The 14385-nt window shown below is 44.8% G+C and overlaps 1 protein-coding gene across 1 annotated transcript in view; it reads right to left on the bottom strand.

Moving 5' to 3' along the window:
- LOC124761959 (facilitated trehalose transporter Tret1-like) overlaps positions 1–14385 on the bottom strand; it is a 96723-nt gene that overhangs the window by 19312 nt on the left and 63026 nt on the right. The window contains exon 3 of the mRNA XM_047249117.1: positions 1959–2989. Coding sequence (XP_047105073.1) covers positions 1959–2989 — 1031 coding nt within the window. The remainder of the gene's footprint in view (positions 1–1958; positions 2990–14385) is intronic.

Genomic DNA, 14385 nt, shown 5'->3' with positions numbered 1-14385 from the left:
ACTGTTCGCCGAAGGAGAAAGTTTCAATATCTGGCACATCAACACTTGCATTGAAGTGATGATCGTTCTCTTTAAGAATGAATTCATACTTAGTCTGTAAAAGTAAAGCCGACGTGTTTCAGTATCACTAAGAACTGGGACTCATTGCAATCCATCATACACGATTAGACGTGGATCCTATGGAGCAGATACAGACTGGGTACGAGGTGCGGCAGAAAAATAATGATATTCATGAATAAAACTTTAGTTCCCAGCTGTATGTGCGGTTATCCCAACACAGCCACCCGGTTTGAAACTCGAGAACATTTCATCAGCAGCTTTGTTTCATGCTGGGAAGCGTTCGTTCACACACAAGTAATGACACTAGCATTCTGGCAACAATCTGGCGGTACTGCTTACTCACATTTCCCAACACTTCTAGGCAGGTCTCTCAGTGACAGCCGGAGCATAAGTTTTTACATGGTATCAGACGTTTCCAGAGGTCTGAGAGATAGTAAAATACTTTCGATAGTAACGGAGGCTTACGACGTCAAAAACTGAAGCAAATGTGAACTCTTGTCAATTCAGACCACAAAATAATATGAGGTTAATGACTAGGAAGTGTGAAGCAGTATTTGGACATGAAAAAGATACAAAAAAATGGTTCAAATGGCTCTGAGCACTATGGGACTTAACACCTATGGTCATCAGTCCCCTAGAACTTAGAACTACTTAAACCTAACTAACCTAAGGACATCACACAACACCCAGTCATCACGAGGCAGGAAAAAGATACATGCTGAGATAGTTTCAATATATAATTTACAAGTGAAGAGAATGTTTTGAATTTCTAGACATAACTGTAAATAGACCCGATTTCTTCCGTCATATTTTCAGTGATTACGAATTACAGATTTTCAGTTATGGTTACAAACCAAAATTCCTAAGTGAATAATGACACATGATGAATGGCCTCTATAGGAGAAAGCTAGAATGACAAAGTCGAAAATCATTTGTATGCTTTCTATTTACTTTTCAGCAAGAGAGCTGATAGCAAAAGCTGTTATCTCCGTTTCTGGTCCAAAGAGTAGCAGACTGATACGACTCATTTTGCGAAATTTCCCAGTTGACTCCGCAGCACTGTAGTCCAGAGAATCTCTCAAAGAGGTTTAACTTTCTTGAGTAAACCCACGCTTTAGCTACAGGTCGACTGGTTCTGATTACTCTGTCAATAATTGCGCTTTTCTGGGGGGTGCAGCCTATAACCACACTGTTAACATTTTAATGTTGGAAAACTATTCACTGGCACTTATACGAGGCCAGAGAAGTTTTAAATAGTGTTCTGGAAGTACTAGGATCTTTTCTGAAAACTGTTACTCATAGGGACACATAACCATCTGCAAATGGTACATCACCAACGAGCCGGCCGGAGTGGCCGTGCGGTTCTAGGCGCTACAGTCTGGAGCCGAGCGACCGCTACGGTCGCAGGTTCGAATCCTGCCTCGGGCATGGATGTGTGTGATGTCCTTAGGTTAGTTAGGTTTAATTAGTTCTAAGTTCTAGGCGACTGATGACCTCAGAAGTTAAGTCGCATAGTGCTCAGAGCCATTTGAACCATTTGAACACCGCCAACGCAGATGATTATCCCTGAACCAGCTCAAAGATACTGGCCAGGAGCATTCAAAACGACCAGACAGTTGATCACACCACAGATCGTGTTCGTGAAATTACTCCTGCAATTAGAAGACTGGTTAGATAATTAATAACTACTAAATATCATTGGCTCAGATGCTCCAGAATTATATTACAAGTCTACCGAACCTTCTGCACCTGTACAGGAGTTTGTCTCGTCCGTCAACAAGTAAATAAGAATAATATAATGAAATCATAATGTAGTAACTACGTCCACATCGGCAGAACAAAGATATTATTTCACATAAAACCAATAGCAGCTTTCCATTAAGAAGCTGTTGTATTACATTGAATCCAATCATGCCGGCGAGTGGCACCCAGTCGAAGGCAGTAGGCACGTCCCCGTAGATGTCGTCGACGTAGAAGTAAGCTCCCTCTGCAGCCAGACAGATGGCGCACGCCGAGAAAGTCGCCATGCAGAGGGGCCTCCTATCGAACCTCTCGACGACCAGCGACGACGCGACGTTTGCACCAAGCGTGACGACCGTCAGGATAATGGAAGAGATGTTCGAGTCGAGCTCGCTTCCACTCTTCTCAAATATGTACGTCGTGTACGTGGTGAGTGCGGTCGACCCTGCCGACATCTGAAATAGAATAAATCCTATCGCTAAGAGCAATGTCCGGCGGTGCACTGGCACCAAGATAACGTCCGTGAACTTTCCTTTGTTTTGCTTTTTCTCACGTATATCTTTATACAACAACTCCAGCTCAAACTTGAGCTCCTCTGGCGTTAGCTGGCCTTTGAGTCTTTCGAGACACTTCACAGCTTCCGCTTCTCTGTGATGCGTGAGAAAGAAGTATGGTGACTCCGGCATCCAGATGAATGTCAAGACGAAGATTATCGGAATTGAGGTGCAGATGAGAGCAACGGTGGTGATGGATAGGTAAGGTCCAATGCAATACACAAGCAGGGTGCCACACTGCATCAGGATGTAATGGATCACAATTAGCGTCCCCCTTAGGTCGGTGTCGGCTATCTCACACAGAAAAACAGGTAAGGCAGTGATAACGGCGCCCCCTCCCAAACTTCCAATCGCTCGAGCTGCGAGCAGCATTCCGTAGGAATCGGCGAACGCCACCATCAACCACCAGATGACAAAAGGTCCAGCTCCAAAAAGGGCCACTTTTTTACGCCCCACGACGTCCACTGCATAGCCGGCGGCAAATATAGTAACCAGCATGGTGAGTGAGTTGATGGAGGCGAGCCAGGACCCCTCGTCAGCGGTGAGTGGAACTGGTGAATCTTCTGCCTCCAGGATTGGTATAGTCGTTCCAGGCCAACCCATGAAGGTACCGTAGCACGTGTAGATCAGCGACGCTGTAAAAAAACAAAAAGAAGCCCATATGAATCTATTAGCTGGGAGATCCCTGCCACGTAGTGTGAAAACTTGATGAGGGATGACATGGTCAGCTTGAAAGTAACAATGATCGAATATTTGGGAATGCGTGGAAACGAAAACAGTCTTTGAGCGTAAGCTTCATCTGCTTACAGCTGCAGTACTGCATAGTGTGCTAAGATGGCTGCACGTCACAGGCCATGAGTGTCTTCCACTGCTTTATCTTGTTTTTATATTGTGTGTCGAGGGAAATTTCAGCTATTAATTTTCTTTGCTTCTGTTACTAAGTTTAAAGATGATGATCAAACGATCGAAACCGGTTATGACACTGAATACAACAAATTGTCAACCAAAGACTGTTTTCGTTTCCTTGTGTTCTCTAGTGGGCAAAAGTTGATCTGGGAAGCTAAACAGTTAATTCAGTGGTTCTCACTGCAAGAATACCACTATCGAAGAACAAATCGAATGACCAATTCCTGAAAAAATAATATGGCTCACGAACGCACAGAAAGTACAAAATTGTTCACGGTTTCTCAGGGACTGTGGTTGATACAATGAAATCGAAGGAGGAAGAAATGACCAAACATGAGAATAACATTCGTGTTTCTTATCTCACTAAGTAACACAGAGCGTTAAATCTACTGCATGTCCTATCTCAAAGAAGAAAAATGAGCGAAAGTCAGGTAATCAGGCGAAACTAGTGATTATGCTACGAATTGAATACTAGAAGTAGAAAATGTATTGTCTCTTGGGTTAAGGAATAGATACTTGAATGAATTTTCATTATGCAGCGGAGTGTGCGTTGATATCAAACTTCCTGGCAGACCAAGTTTATGTGGCGGCCCGAACTCTAGATCTTTGCCTCTCGTGGGCAAGTACTTCATTAGCTGAGCTGCCTAAACACGACTCAAAAACCATCCTCACATCTTCACTAGAGCTAGTACCTCGTCTCCTACCTTCTAAACTTCACAGAACTTCTCCTGCGAAACTTGCAAGACTAGCACTTCGGCTCACTGCTCACTGCTGCTAAGTCATCGTCTCCGTAATATCCTTTCTTCCAGGGGTGCTAGTCTTGTGAGTTTTGCAGGAGAACTGTGAAGTTCAGAAAGCAGGAAATGAGGTACTGCTAGAAGTGAAGCTCAGTTAGACAGTCACGCTTTCGCAGCCATGTAGTGCAGATGTGTTGTGTGTTTCTGCCTGTGCAGTGCACGCACTCGCTGTTGTTTACTTTCGGCAGCTTTTGCTTATGTGTCGCCTACATGTACTAGAGCTATGGCCAACCGTTTTCTAAAATCCACACCACGATTCACCTTTTTAATGATTACTCCAGACCAAAGGCTTTGGAAGGGGACGATTTCTATGTGACGAAGCTAAGATCCCAGCTTCTGACATTTGGGGCATCCATTTGTCCATCGTAAACAGTGTGATGTACGTCAAAGTCGTCAGTAATGCGATGTGTGAACAATTACTTCGTGACGCGAAACATGGACCAAGCTTTCGCCACGCCGACTGCAGCGTCCGTGTGGTCACTGTCGACCATGTAGGCTTGGGCATACTCACCATGCGAGTGTGAATTAGCGTTCGAGGCCGAGCGAGGTGGCGCAGTGGTAAGCACACTGAACTCCCATTCGAGAGGACGACGTTTCAACTCACGTCTAGCCACCCTGATTTAGGTTATCTATGTTTTCCCTAAATGATGAATGGCTGCACAGTAGGGGTGCCTGTGCGGTGAAAGGGCCAGTAGCACCATAGTGGGCGAGATGCCATTTTTTGGGTCATAAATAACCATCATTTAACGGACAGTTATAACTTTACACTAAAAGCACTTGGTCAATAACTAACACGTGGGTATACATGAACCTAAATCCCAGACTAGGCCGTCATCTTGCCTGTAAATTATGTTAATTATCATGACAGTTATTGCCCACTAATTACATCCTAAATAAACAAAATATGCACCCAAGTGAGCAGTTTGTTTGCATAAGAGAATAAAGCCCCCTTTGTTCTGAAACCAGCTGACGTGCTCTATTACCAAAACGTTTTCATTGCTACAATTATATCACCAAATGTTACATGACGATGTTACATTGTATCCTAACCGACGTCTGACGTCGTTTGCTAAGATTTGCAGCCACTTACTTCACACGCCACTGTAATAAAATAACAAATAACTTTCTAAATCTTAATGCAGCATTTTTAAGATTAACTAAAATACATAAATTTAAACAATTTCTTTATTTCACCTTACTTACACTCGATTTACTGTATTTCTGTTCTTCATAGACGAAACTTACTCATATGTATGTTCGTCATTGAACAGTCTGGGGGGACTGATGACCTTAGCTGTTTAGTCCCCCTTAAACATTCCAACAACTACCACCAACAGTCTGGATGCCTTATACGTTCCTTACCCAAAGAATCCGTGCATTTGTGTGCGAAACGGGGGCGCTTTGATCTGCAGACGCAGTTTTCAGGGGTGAGGGACAGGTTTGGAAAGCCCACGATAAAAATCGTTAAACAGAAGTGTAAATAACTTTAGTCTGTAATACACTGAGCTAAAATAACCAAGAAGATGAGGGTAATGTACAATTAATCGTCAGATGTGCTTTCGACGTTCCAAGCTGCAAGATAATATTTTTCATACTCACATGGGAAAGATAAATTAAAACGACACCTGCTACATCGAATGAACGAAATTTTATCGCATGCACAAGGAATTCTCAGAGTTTCTAAAGAGAAACGAAGCTCGTTGACATTTGAAAAATTTCTTTCTTCCGACAATTTGGATGCAAAACTCGCGTAAGGCACCATTTTCGTTAATATCGGCGCTAAAAAATTGGCAATGTACGATTGAATGTATTTCAATAACATTTTCACAAAAAGAAATTTGTTGTCAATACAATATGAACAATGTGAAAAAAATATAAATTAAAAATGACCGCCGCCAACTAATCCGTAGGGTCGTATCGAAGCTTTACATCACTGACTCGTGAAACTTCTCTTCCCATTTCCTCGAAACTACGTAAGTAGTACGCCTTACTACTCGCACATTTCGTTGGCCTAATGGAGGTTATTAAAATTGCACACAGTTTGAAGTACATCCTTGGTCCGCAGCCGGCCGCGGTGGCCGTGCGGTTAGGGCGCTTCAGTCCGGAACCGCGTAACTGCTACGGTCGCAGGTTCGAATCCTGCCTCGGGCATGGATGTGTGTGATGTCCTTAGGTTAGTTAGGTTTAAGTAGTTCTAAGTTCTAGGGGACTGATGACCTCAGATGTTAAGTCCCATAGTGCTCAGAGCCATTTGAACCATTTGAACCTTGGTCCGCACGTTGTGACCTCCTCTTTTCAATTGGGCTGAACTCTATGTCTCAAGTGTTTTCCCCTAATGCAAATATGTCGGACGGAATCCTAATCGTTGCATGAGCTGCCAAACTTGAAATCCGAAAAATTAGGGGGTATGTTCACTTCCAGCAACCACACTAAGCCGCCATCAATCAATGTGGACATGTTCCCAGAAATTTCGCTGGCATGAACCACGGCGAAAACGCAGAGGATTGGTTTCCCACGCAGGCCTGGCAAACCCAGACCGTTCCTTGTGTTTTCATGTCAATAGTCTGCAAGTAGGTTATGACGCCATTCCAAGGTTTTCGTTCCGCCCATACCAGACTGTGACTGTTGTATGACACGAGTGTAGGCGCAATACCGAAATGGCGATTGTTCCTCTGTGGCAAGTGATAGAACGCCGTTTGGAGCCTAGAAAAGCAAGTTTATGTACAGTGTCGTGCTGTACTACAGTTATTACCACTGGATATATGACGAAATCATACGAGGAATGTGATGTCTGTCTGCGCTTGCGTCATCTTGCTTGCTTCGATCGTGACCCCGTCTAAGATGTGTCTCACGTTATTAGTCGCAAAACAAAGTGTTCCTGCTTATTGAAATCTACTCCTACGTCTATTTGGAAGCGAGACAATGCACGTGTGTATTTGTATGTTGTGAGATATATGTATGATGTATGCAACTGAGAAACGAGGCCCACATCTGTAGCTGTTGCTCTGGCTGCTTTGACCATAGTATATTACACTGAAGAGCCAAAGAAACTGGTACACCTGCCTAATATCGTGTAGGGCACACGCGAGCACGCAGACGTGCCGCAACACGACGCGGCATGGACTCAACTGATGTCTGAAGTAGTGCGGGAGGCAACTAACGCCATGCATCCTGCAGGGCTGTCCATAAATCTGTAAGAGTACGAGGGGGTGGGGATCTCTTCTGAACAGCACGTTGCAAGGCATCCAAAATATGCTTAATAATGTTCATGTCTGGGAAGTTTGGTGGTCAGCGGAAGAGTTTAAACCCAGAAGTGAGATCCTGGAGCCACTCTGTAGCAATTCTGGTATTGTTCAAGTCCGTCGGAATGCACAGTGCTCATGAATCGGAAGCAGGTGGTCGGACAGGATGCTTACGTGTCACCTGTCAAAGTAGTATCTAGACGATCAGTGGGCCCGTGTAATTCCAATTGCACACGCCTCGCAGAATTACAGAGCCTCCACAGCTTGACAGTCCCCTACCCACAGGCAGAGTTCATGGATTCATGAGGTTGTCTCTATGCCCGTGCACGTACGTCCGCTCAGTATCATTTGAAATGAGACTCGTCCGCTCCGGCAACGTGTTTCTAGTCATTAACAGTCCAATGTGAGTGTTGACGGGTCCAGGCTGGGCGTAAAGCTTTCTGTCGTACAGTCATCAATGGTACAAGAGTGGGCTTCGGCTCCGAATGCCCATATCGATGATGATTCGTTCAATGGTTCGCACACTAACAGGCCCAGCGTTGAAATCTGCATAAATTTGCGGAAGAGATGCACTTCTGTCACGTTGACAGATTCTCTTCAGTCGTCGTTGGTCCCGTTCTTGCAGGATATTTCTCCGGCCGCAGCGATGTCGGAGATATGATATCTTACCGGATTACTGATATTCACGGCACACTCGTGCAATTGTCGTACGGGAAAAGCCCCATTTCATCGCTACCCCGGAGATGCTGTGTCCTATCGTTCCAGCGCTGACTATAACACCACGTTCAAACTCACTTAAATCCTGATAACCTGCTATTGTAGCAGCAGAAACCGATCTACCAATTGCGCTGGACATTTGTAGTCTTACATAGGCGTTGCGACCGCAGCGCCATAATCTGCGTGTTTACATATCTCTATATTTAAATACGGATGCCTGTACTAGTTTCTTTGGCGCTTCAGTGTATAACCCACGATTATTTGCCGATAGTAAACGAAATATCCTGCCATACATGAATAATGAAATTTCTTTATGCTATATAAAATCGCCAGGTTTTTCGTTTCAAATTGTGAATATTTTCTTTTTGTGCTGCTAAGTTTTTGACCGACCTATTTGTTGCCCTGTTCCGTCAAGAATTTTTTGAAGCAATCATGCTGAGGACGTACTGCCTCGCATCAACCGAAAAGCTTAGTTACGACGTCAACATGCTAATCTGTGGGCTTAAGACGATTTTTACAGTGAATGGTGCCTTAATTTTCTTGGCTGGAAAATACTATGTTTGTTATGCCTACATGAGAGTCGATTCACTTCGAATATTTTAACAATGAATGCAATTTTTTCATACGTTACACCCTACTAACTCCTGCAATGTTTATGTCGTTCATATAATACATACCGTGTGGAACAGTTTAGATGAGTTGTTATGCGTTAGGCTAAAATATTCCACGCGCACTCGAAACGGAATGTAAATCTATTGTAGCTGTTCAGACTGAAAGGCGCGTTAATTACCAAAATGTGTTGTGTGTCTGCGTCGACTAGTAATTGCAGATATGTGTTCGTTACGTCAATCTTTGAGGAGAATTAGTCAAATGGAAATTGCGCCAATAATTCATCATATTGTGATACAGGGAGTTAACAGTGGTAAAATCACCACATATTCATGTAGCTCCTCTCACTTCGTTTACTACCATGACGCAATGATGCTGGAGTAATTACCCCAAATTCCTTACACCGGTTAAGTCTTCTTTCGGTGCTTGTTTTACTGTAAAGGGCACCGATCGGGCCCTATAAAGACAGCAGTTCTGTAGACGCCTGAAGCGACATGTGTGCTTGGAAACTACTTACTATGTCTTCGAACGGCCGGATAACGGTGCACATGTCAGCGAACAGGCGAGAAACGATGACACGATGCAACCCGGGAAGATCGCTTGAGGTCGGGACTCAAATTCACGCCGGAGTTGAGCAACAGGACAAATGAATGGCGGATCCGACGCAATAAGATATGAAACTTCCTGGTGGATTAAAACTGTGTGCCGGACAGAGACTCGAACTCGGGACCTTTGCCTTTCGCGGGCAAGTGCTCTACCAACTGAGCTACACAAGCACGACTCACGCTCCTTCCTCACAGCTTTACTTCTGCCAGTACCTCGTCTCCTACCTCGCAAACTTTACAGAAGCTCTCCTGCGAACCCTGCAGAACTAGCACTGCTGAAAGAAAGGATATTGCGGAGACATGGCTTAGCCACAACCTAGCGGATGTTTCCAGAATGAGATTTTCACTCTGCAGCGGAGTGTGCGCTGATATGAAACTTCCTGGCGGATTAAAACTGTGTGCCGGACCGAGACTCGAAATCCGGACCTTTGCCTTTCGCGGGCAAGTGATGGTTCAAATGGCTCTAAACACCATGGGACTGCGTCTGGCCCAAAAAAGGCCAGAGACCGAGTTGAAGGACAAGAATAGTGCAGGCGTCTCAGTCTGCAGTCATTTCCTAGGGTTGACCTCAGGCGTCACCGTCGACAACAAGGGAGCTTAATACTTAGGACTTACAGTCAGACAGACCCAGTTATGTGCCATAGATTTCAGGGCAAACAGCGATATCCAGTCCCGTCAGTTACTATAGTTCAAATGCAGCACTAACCGCACTGCCGTTCATGCACCTTTCGGACTTCCTCTTTATCTGCACTGTAGCTGCAGCCACAACTAGCACTTTCTAGCGTTTTCGGTGGTGAACAAGAGTGTGGGGCCTCATGCTAAGAACTATACACATTGCATAATTGAAAAAGCAAGCTGCGGTTACTCACCATACTATCAAGGAACGTCAAGGCCATACTCTTAACTAACGGCAATTTGACAGTAGTTTTATCTTGACGTTTCTGTTGAATACTGCCTTCAAGATATCAATTAATAACGCACAAACTTCGATTGACAGGGTTTTCAGTGCATATCACCTGCTTCATCTAATGTACCACCAGTCCATAACGTGTGACTTGATGACACTATATGTGGCCGACGCACCTGCCGCAGGGGATTACCATTACTTTCCAATCTAAATTCCCCTCTGTATCTGTAGTATGAGGGGTAGTGAAATGAGAACAAGGCAGACGGAATAAAAGTAAATAAACTGTTTATTACTTCAAAAGTAATCGTCATAAGTAATCGTCATAACTGTTAAGACATTTATCCCACTGTGAGATAAGATGGTCAGTGCCATCATGGAAAAATGTTTGCGGTTGCGGAACCATGATTGTATGCATGCGTGCACCTCTTCATCCGAAACAAATCGACGGCCACGAATGTCCTCCTTCAGATGCACAGAAATATGGAAATCTCATAACGAAAAATCGGGAATGTATGAAGGACGTGTATGGCGTTCCCAGCAAGCTTTCGGCGGGGTGGACCAGACCACATATTGTCAAGGTGGTTTCGACTACGCTGCAGATGTTCCGCTGGGAAACACTCCTTACACATCCCCCATGCAGTCTCTGTCTCTCCCCTTGCGATTACCGTATTTTTGGAGCCCTGAAGAAAGATGTATTAACAGTCATGGCGATTATTTTTCGGATAAAAACAGTTTATTAACTTTTTGCCATATGTGTCGTTTCCATTTGACTGCCCAATATATAAGTCGATTTAGATTAGCTATTTGCACCTGCAAATAATATCCTGCAGTATGCGTGTAGAACGTGTATCCACACATGATTAAAAGTTTAGTGGCAACACTATTCTTTCTGGAAAAGAAGGTCGAGCTGATGGAAATCTCAGAATGCTCATACGAAACCCAGATTAGCTTTTCAGATATAAAATCGTCGTCTGTGAATTCTTCACGATGTCAGTAGATGAGTAAGTAGTCCATCCATAGTTCACCTAGGGCTGTGCACCATTCCAATGAGCAGTTCAACAAAATTTCTACGAGTATACGTCGACAGCAGTACGACGTACACTCGATTTGGCAAGCAATGAACACGATGCGTGTTCAGTATTATAGGGAGCTATCGCAACGCTGTCGCTCTTGCTGTATAGAGGCATCATCCGTTCGGAACGACGTTTATTTGCTTGTCCTGGTAAGGTTAGAAACATCCGACACTTTGTTACATCTCACGAGATATCTCACATATTTTTCATTGCATTTAGTATGACAAACTTATTATTAGAGGTCTCTCACCTAATACACACAAAGTCAAATAGAGATATGCAGCAGGAGCTCTAACAATGTATAAGAAAATTGAACTGCAGGTAAGCTACTATACACAACATAGTGAACGCATTATACACTCCTGGAAATGGAAAAAAGAACACATTGACACCGGTGTGTCAGACCCACCATACTTGCTCCGGACACTGCGAGAGGGCTGTACAAGCAATGATCACACGCACGGCACAGCGGACACACCAGGAACCGCGGTGTTGGCCGTCGAATGGCGCTAGCTGCGCAGCATTTGTGCACCGCCGTCGTCAGTGTCAGCCAGTTTGCCGTGGCATACGGAGCTCCATCGCAGTCTTTAACACTGGTAGCATGCCGCGACAGCGTGGACGTGAACCGTATGTGCAGTTGACGGACTTTGAGCGAGGGCGTACAGTGGGCATGCGGGAGGCCGGGTGGACGTACCGCCGAATTGCTCAACACGTGAGGCGTGAGGTCTTCACAGTACATCGATGTTGTCGCCAGTGGTCGGCGGAAGGTGCACGTGCCGTCGACCTGGGACCGGACCGCAGCGACGCACGGATGCACGCCAAGACCGTAGGATCCTACGCAGTGCCGTAGGGGACCGCACCGCCACTTCCCAGCAAATTAGGGACACTGTTGCTCCTGGGGTATCGGCGAGGACCATTCGCAACCGTCTCCATGAAGCTGGGCTACGGTCCCGCACACCGTTAGGCCGTCTTCCGCTCACGCCCCAACATCGTGCAGCCCGCCTCCAGTGGTGTCGCGACAGGCGTGAATGGAGGGACGAATGGAGACGTGTCGTCTTCAGCGATGAGAGTCGCTTCTGCCTTGGTGCCAATGATGGTCGTATGCGTGTTTGGCGCCGTGCAGGTGAGCGCCACAATCAGGACTGCATACGACCGAGGCACACAGGGCCAACACCCGGCATCATGGTGTGGGGAGAGATCTCCTACACTGGCCGTACACCACTGGTGATCGTCGAGGGGACACTGAATAGTGCACGGTACATCCAAACCGTCATCGAACCCATCGTTCTACCATTCCTAGACCGGCAAGGGAACTTGCTGTTCCAACAGGACAATGCATGTCTGCACGTATCGCGTGCCACCCAACGTGCTCTAGAAGGTGTAAGTCAACTACCCTGGCCAGCAAGATCTCCGGATCTGTCCCCCATTGAGCATGTTTGGGACTGGATGAAGCGTCGTCTCACGCGGTCTGCACGTCCAGCACGAACGCTGGTCCAACTGAGGCGCCAGGTGGAAATGGCATGGCAAGCCGTTCCACAGGACTACATCCAGCATCTCTACGATCGTCTCCATGGGAGAATAGCAGCCTGCATTGCTGCGAAAGGTGGATATACACTGTACTAGTGCCGACATTGTGCATGCTCTGTTGCCTGTGTCTATGTGCCTGTGGTTCTGTCAGTGTGATCACGTGATGTATCTGACCCCAGGAATCTGTCAATAAAGTTTCCCCTTCCTGGGACAATGAATTCACGGTGTTCTTATTTCAATTTCCAGGAGTGTAGTAACATAGGTAAACAAAAATTTCCTTTCCCTCCCCCGCCCCCTCCCCAATACCGCCCACAGTTGTTCAAATTTATATGCCTACTAGTTCCGCAAATGGTGAGGAGATCGTAATGATGTAAGACGAAAATATGTATTCAGATAGTTAAGGGAGTCGAAAATTTGTGGCAGGAGGCTGAATTTCAATAGAAGGAACAGGACGAGAAGGAAAAATAGCAGAAGAATATGGGCTGGGTGGCAGTAATGAAAACGAAAGCGATCTCCTAGAATTTTTTTGCGAGCACCATTTAATTATTGTTAACAATTACTAACACTTGATTTAAAAATCGTGAACAAAGGTTGTATACGTAGAAGAATCTTGGAGACACAGAAAGATTTCAAATCGATTATGTAATGACAAGACAAATACTTCGAAAACAGATTTTAACCTGAAAAACATTTCCAGGATTAGAGTCGTTAGGTAGACTCATTATGACCTGCGGAATAAAACTGAAGAAGTTACAAAAGAAGTAGGACTTTAAGAAGCTTGGACTTGGATGAGTTGAAAAAACCAAAGATTGTTGAGAATTTCGGTGGTTGGATAAGGTAACAGTTGACTGAAACAACGAAAAGGAACATAGTAGAAGAGCATGTGTAGCCTTGTGAAGGCAACAAAGGAATAAATAGGGAAAAGGCAACTCCCAGTAGAAATCCTTGGATAACACTTGATGCATTGAAAATAACTGACGCAAGGAGAAAACATAAAAATGTGGCAAATGATGCAGATAATAGGGAATACAGAGCCTAAATAACGGAAACAAACTCGAAGACAATATTACAGAAAGAGAATAAGAAGTAAATGAGGAAGAAATTGGATGTATAATAGTGCGAGAAGAATTTGTCGGAACTCTGAAAGAGCTAAGTAGAAACAAGTTTCCTGGTGTAGATTACATTCTCTCAGAATTATTGGAGTCGTTAGGAGAGCCAGCCATACAAAACTATTTCACCTTGCATGCGTAATATAGAGGACAGGTAAAATGCCCTCAGACTTCTAACTGAACCATTACTTTAATAAGTCATGCTTGCAAAATACTGACACGAATTGTTAACAGAAAGATGGAAAAACTAGAAGGAGTAGATGTCGGGGAAGATCCGTTTGAATTCCAGATAAATGCAGGATCACATGTGGCCGTGCAGGGCCTACGACTTCCCTTAGACTGAAGAAAGCAGACCTACCTTTATGGACTTTCTAGACTTAGAGAATGCTTCTAACAATGTTGACTGGAAATCACTCTTTGAAATTCTGAAGGTAGCAGAGATAAAACAAAGGGATCAAAGAATTATCAACAACTTGCACAGAAGCCAGACTGTTGCAATGAGAGGCGGAGGGTATGAACCGGAAGCAGTGGTTGAGAAG

This window comes from Schistocerca piceifrons, chromosome 1 (assembly GCF_021461385.2).
Source record: "Schistocerca piceifrons isolate TAMUIC-IGC-003096 chromosome 1, iqSchPice1.1, whole genome shotgun sequence".
NCBI classification, from domain to species: Eukaryota; Metazoa; Arthropoda; class Insecta; order Orthoptera; family Acrididae; genus Schistocerca; species Schistocerca piceifrons.
The sequence above is the reverse complement of the archived record's forward strand: the minus strand, read 5'-3'. Positions and strand labels throughout refer to the sequence as shown.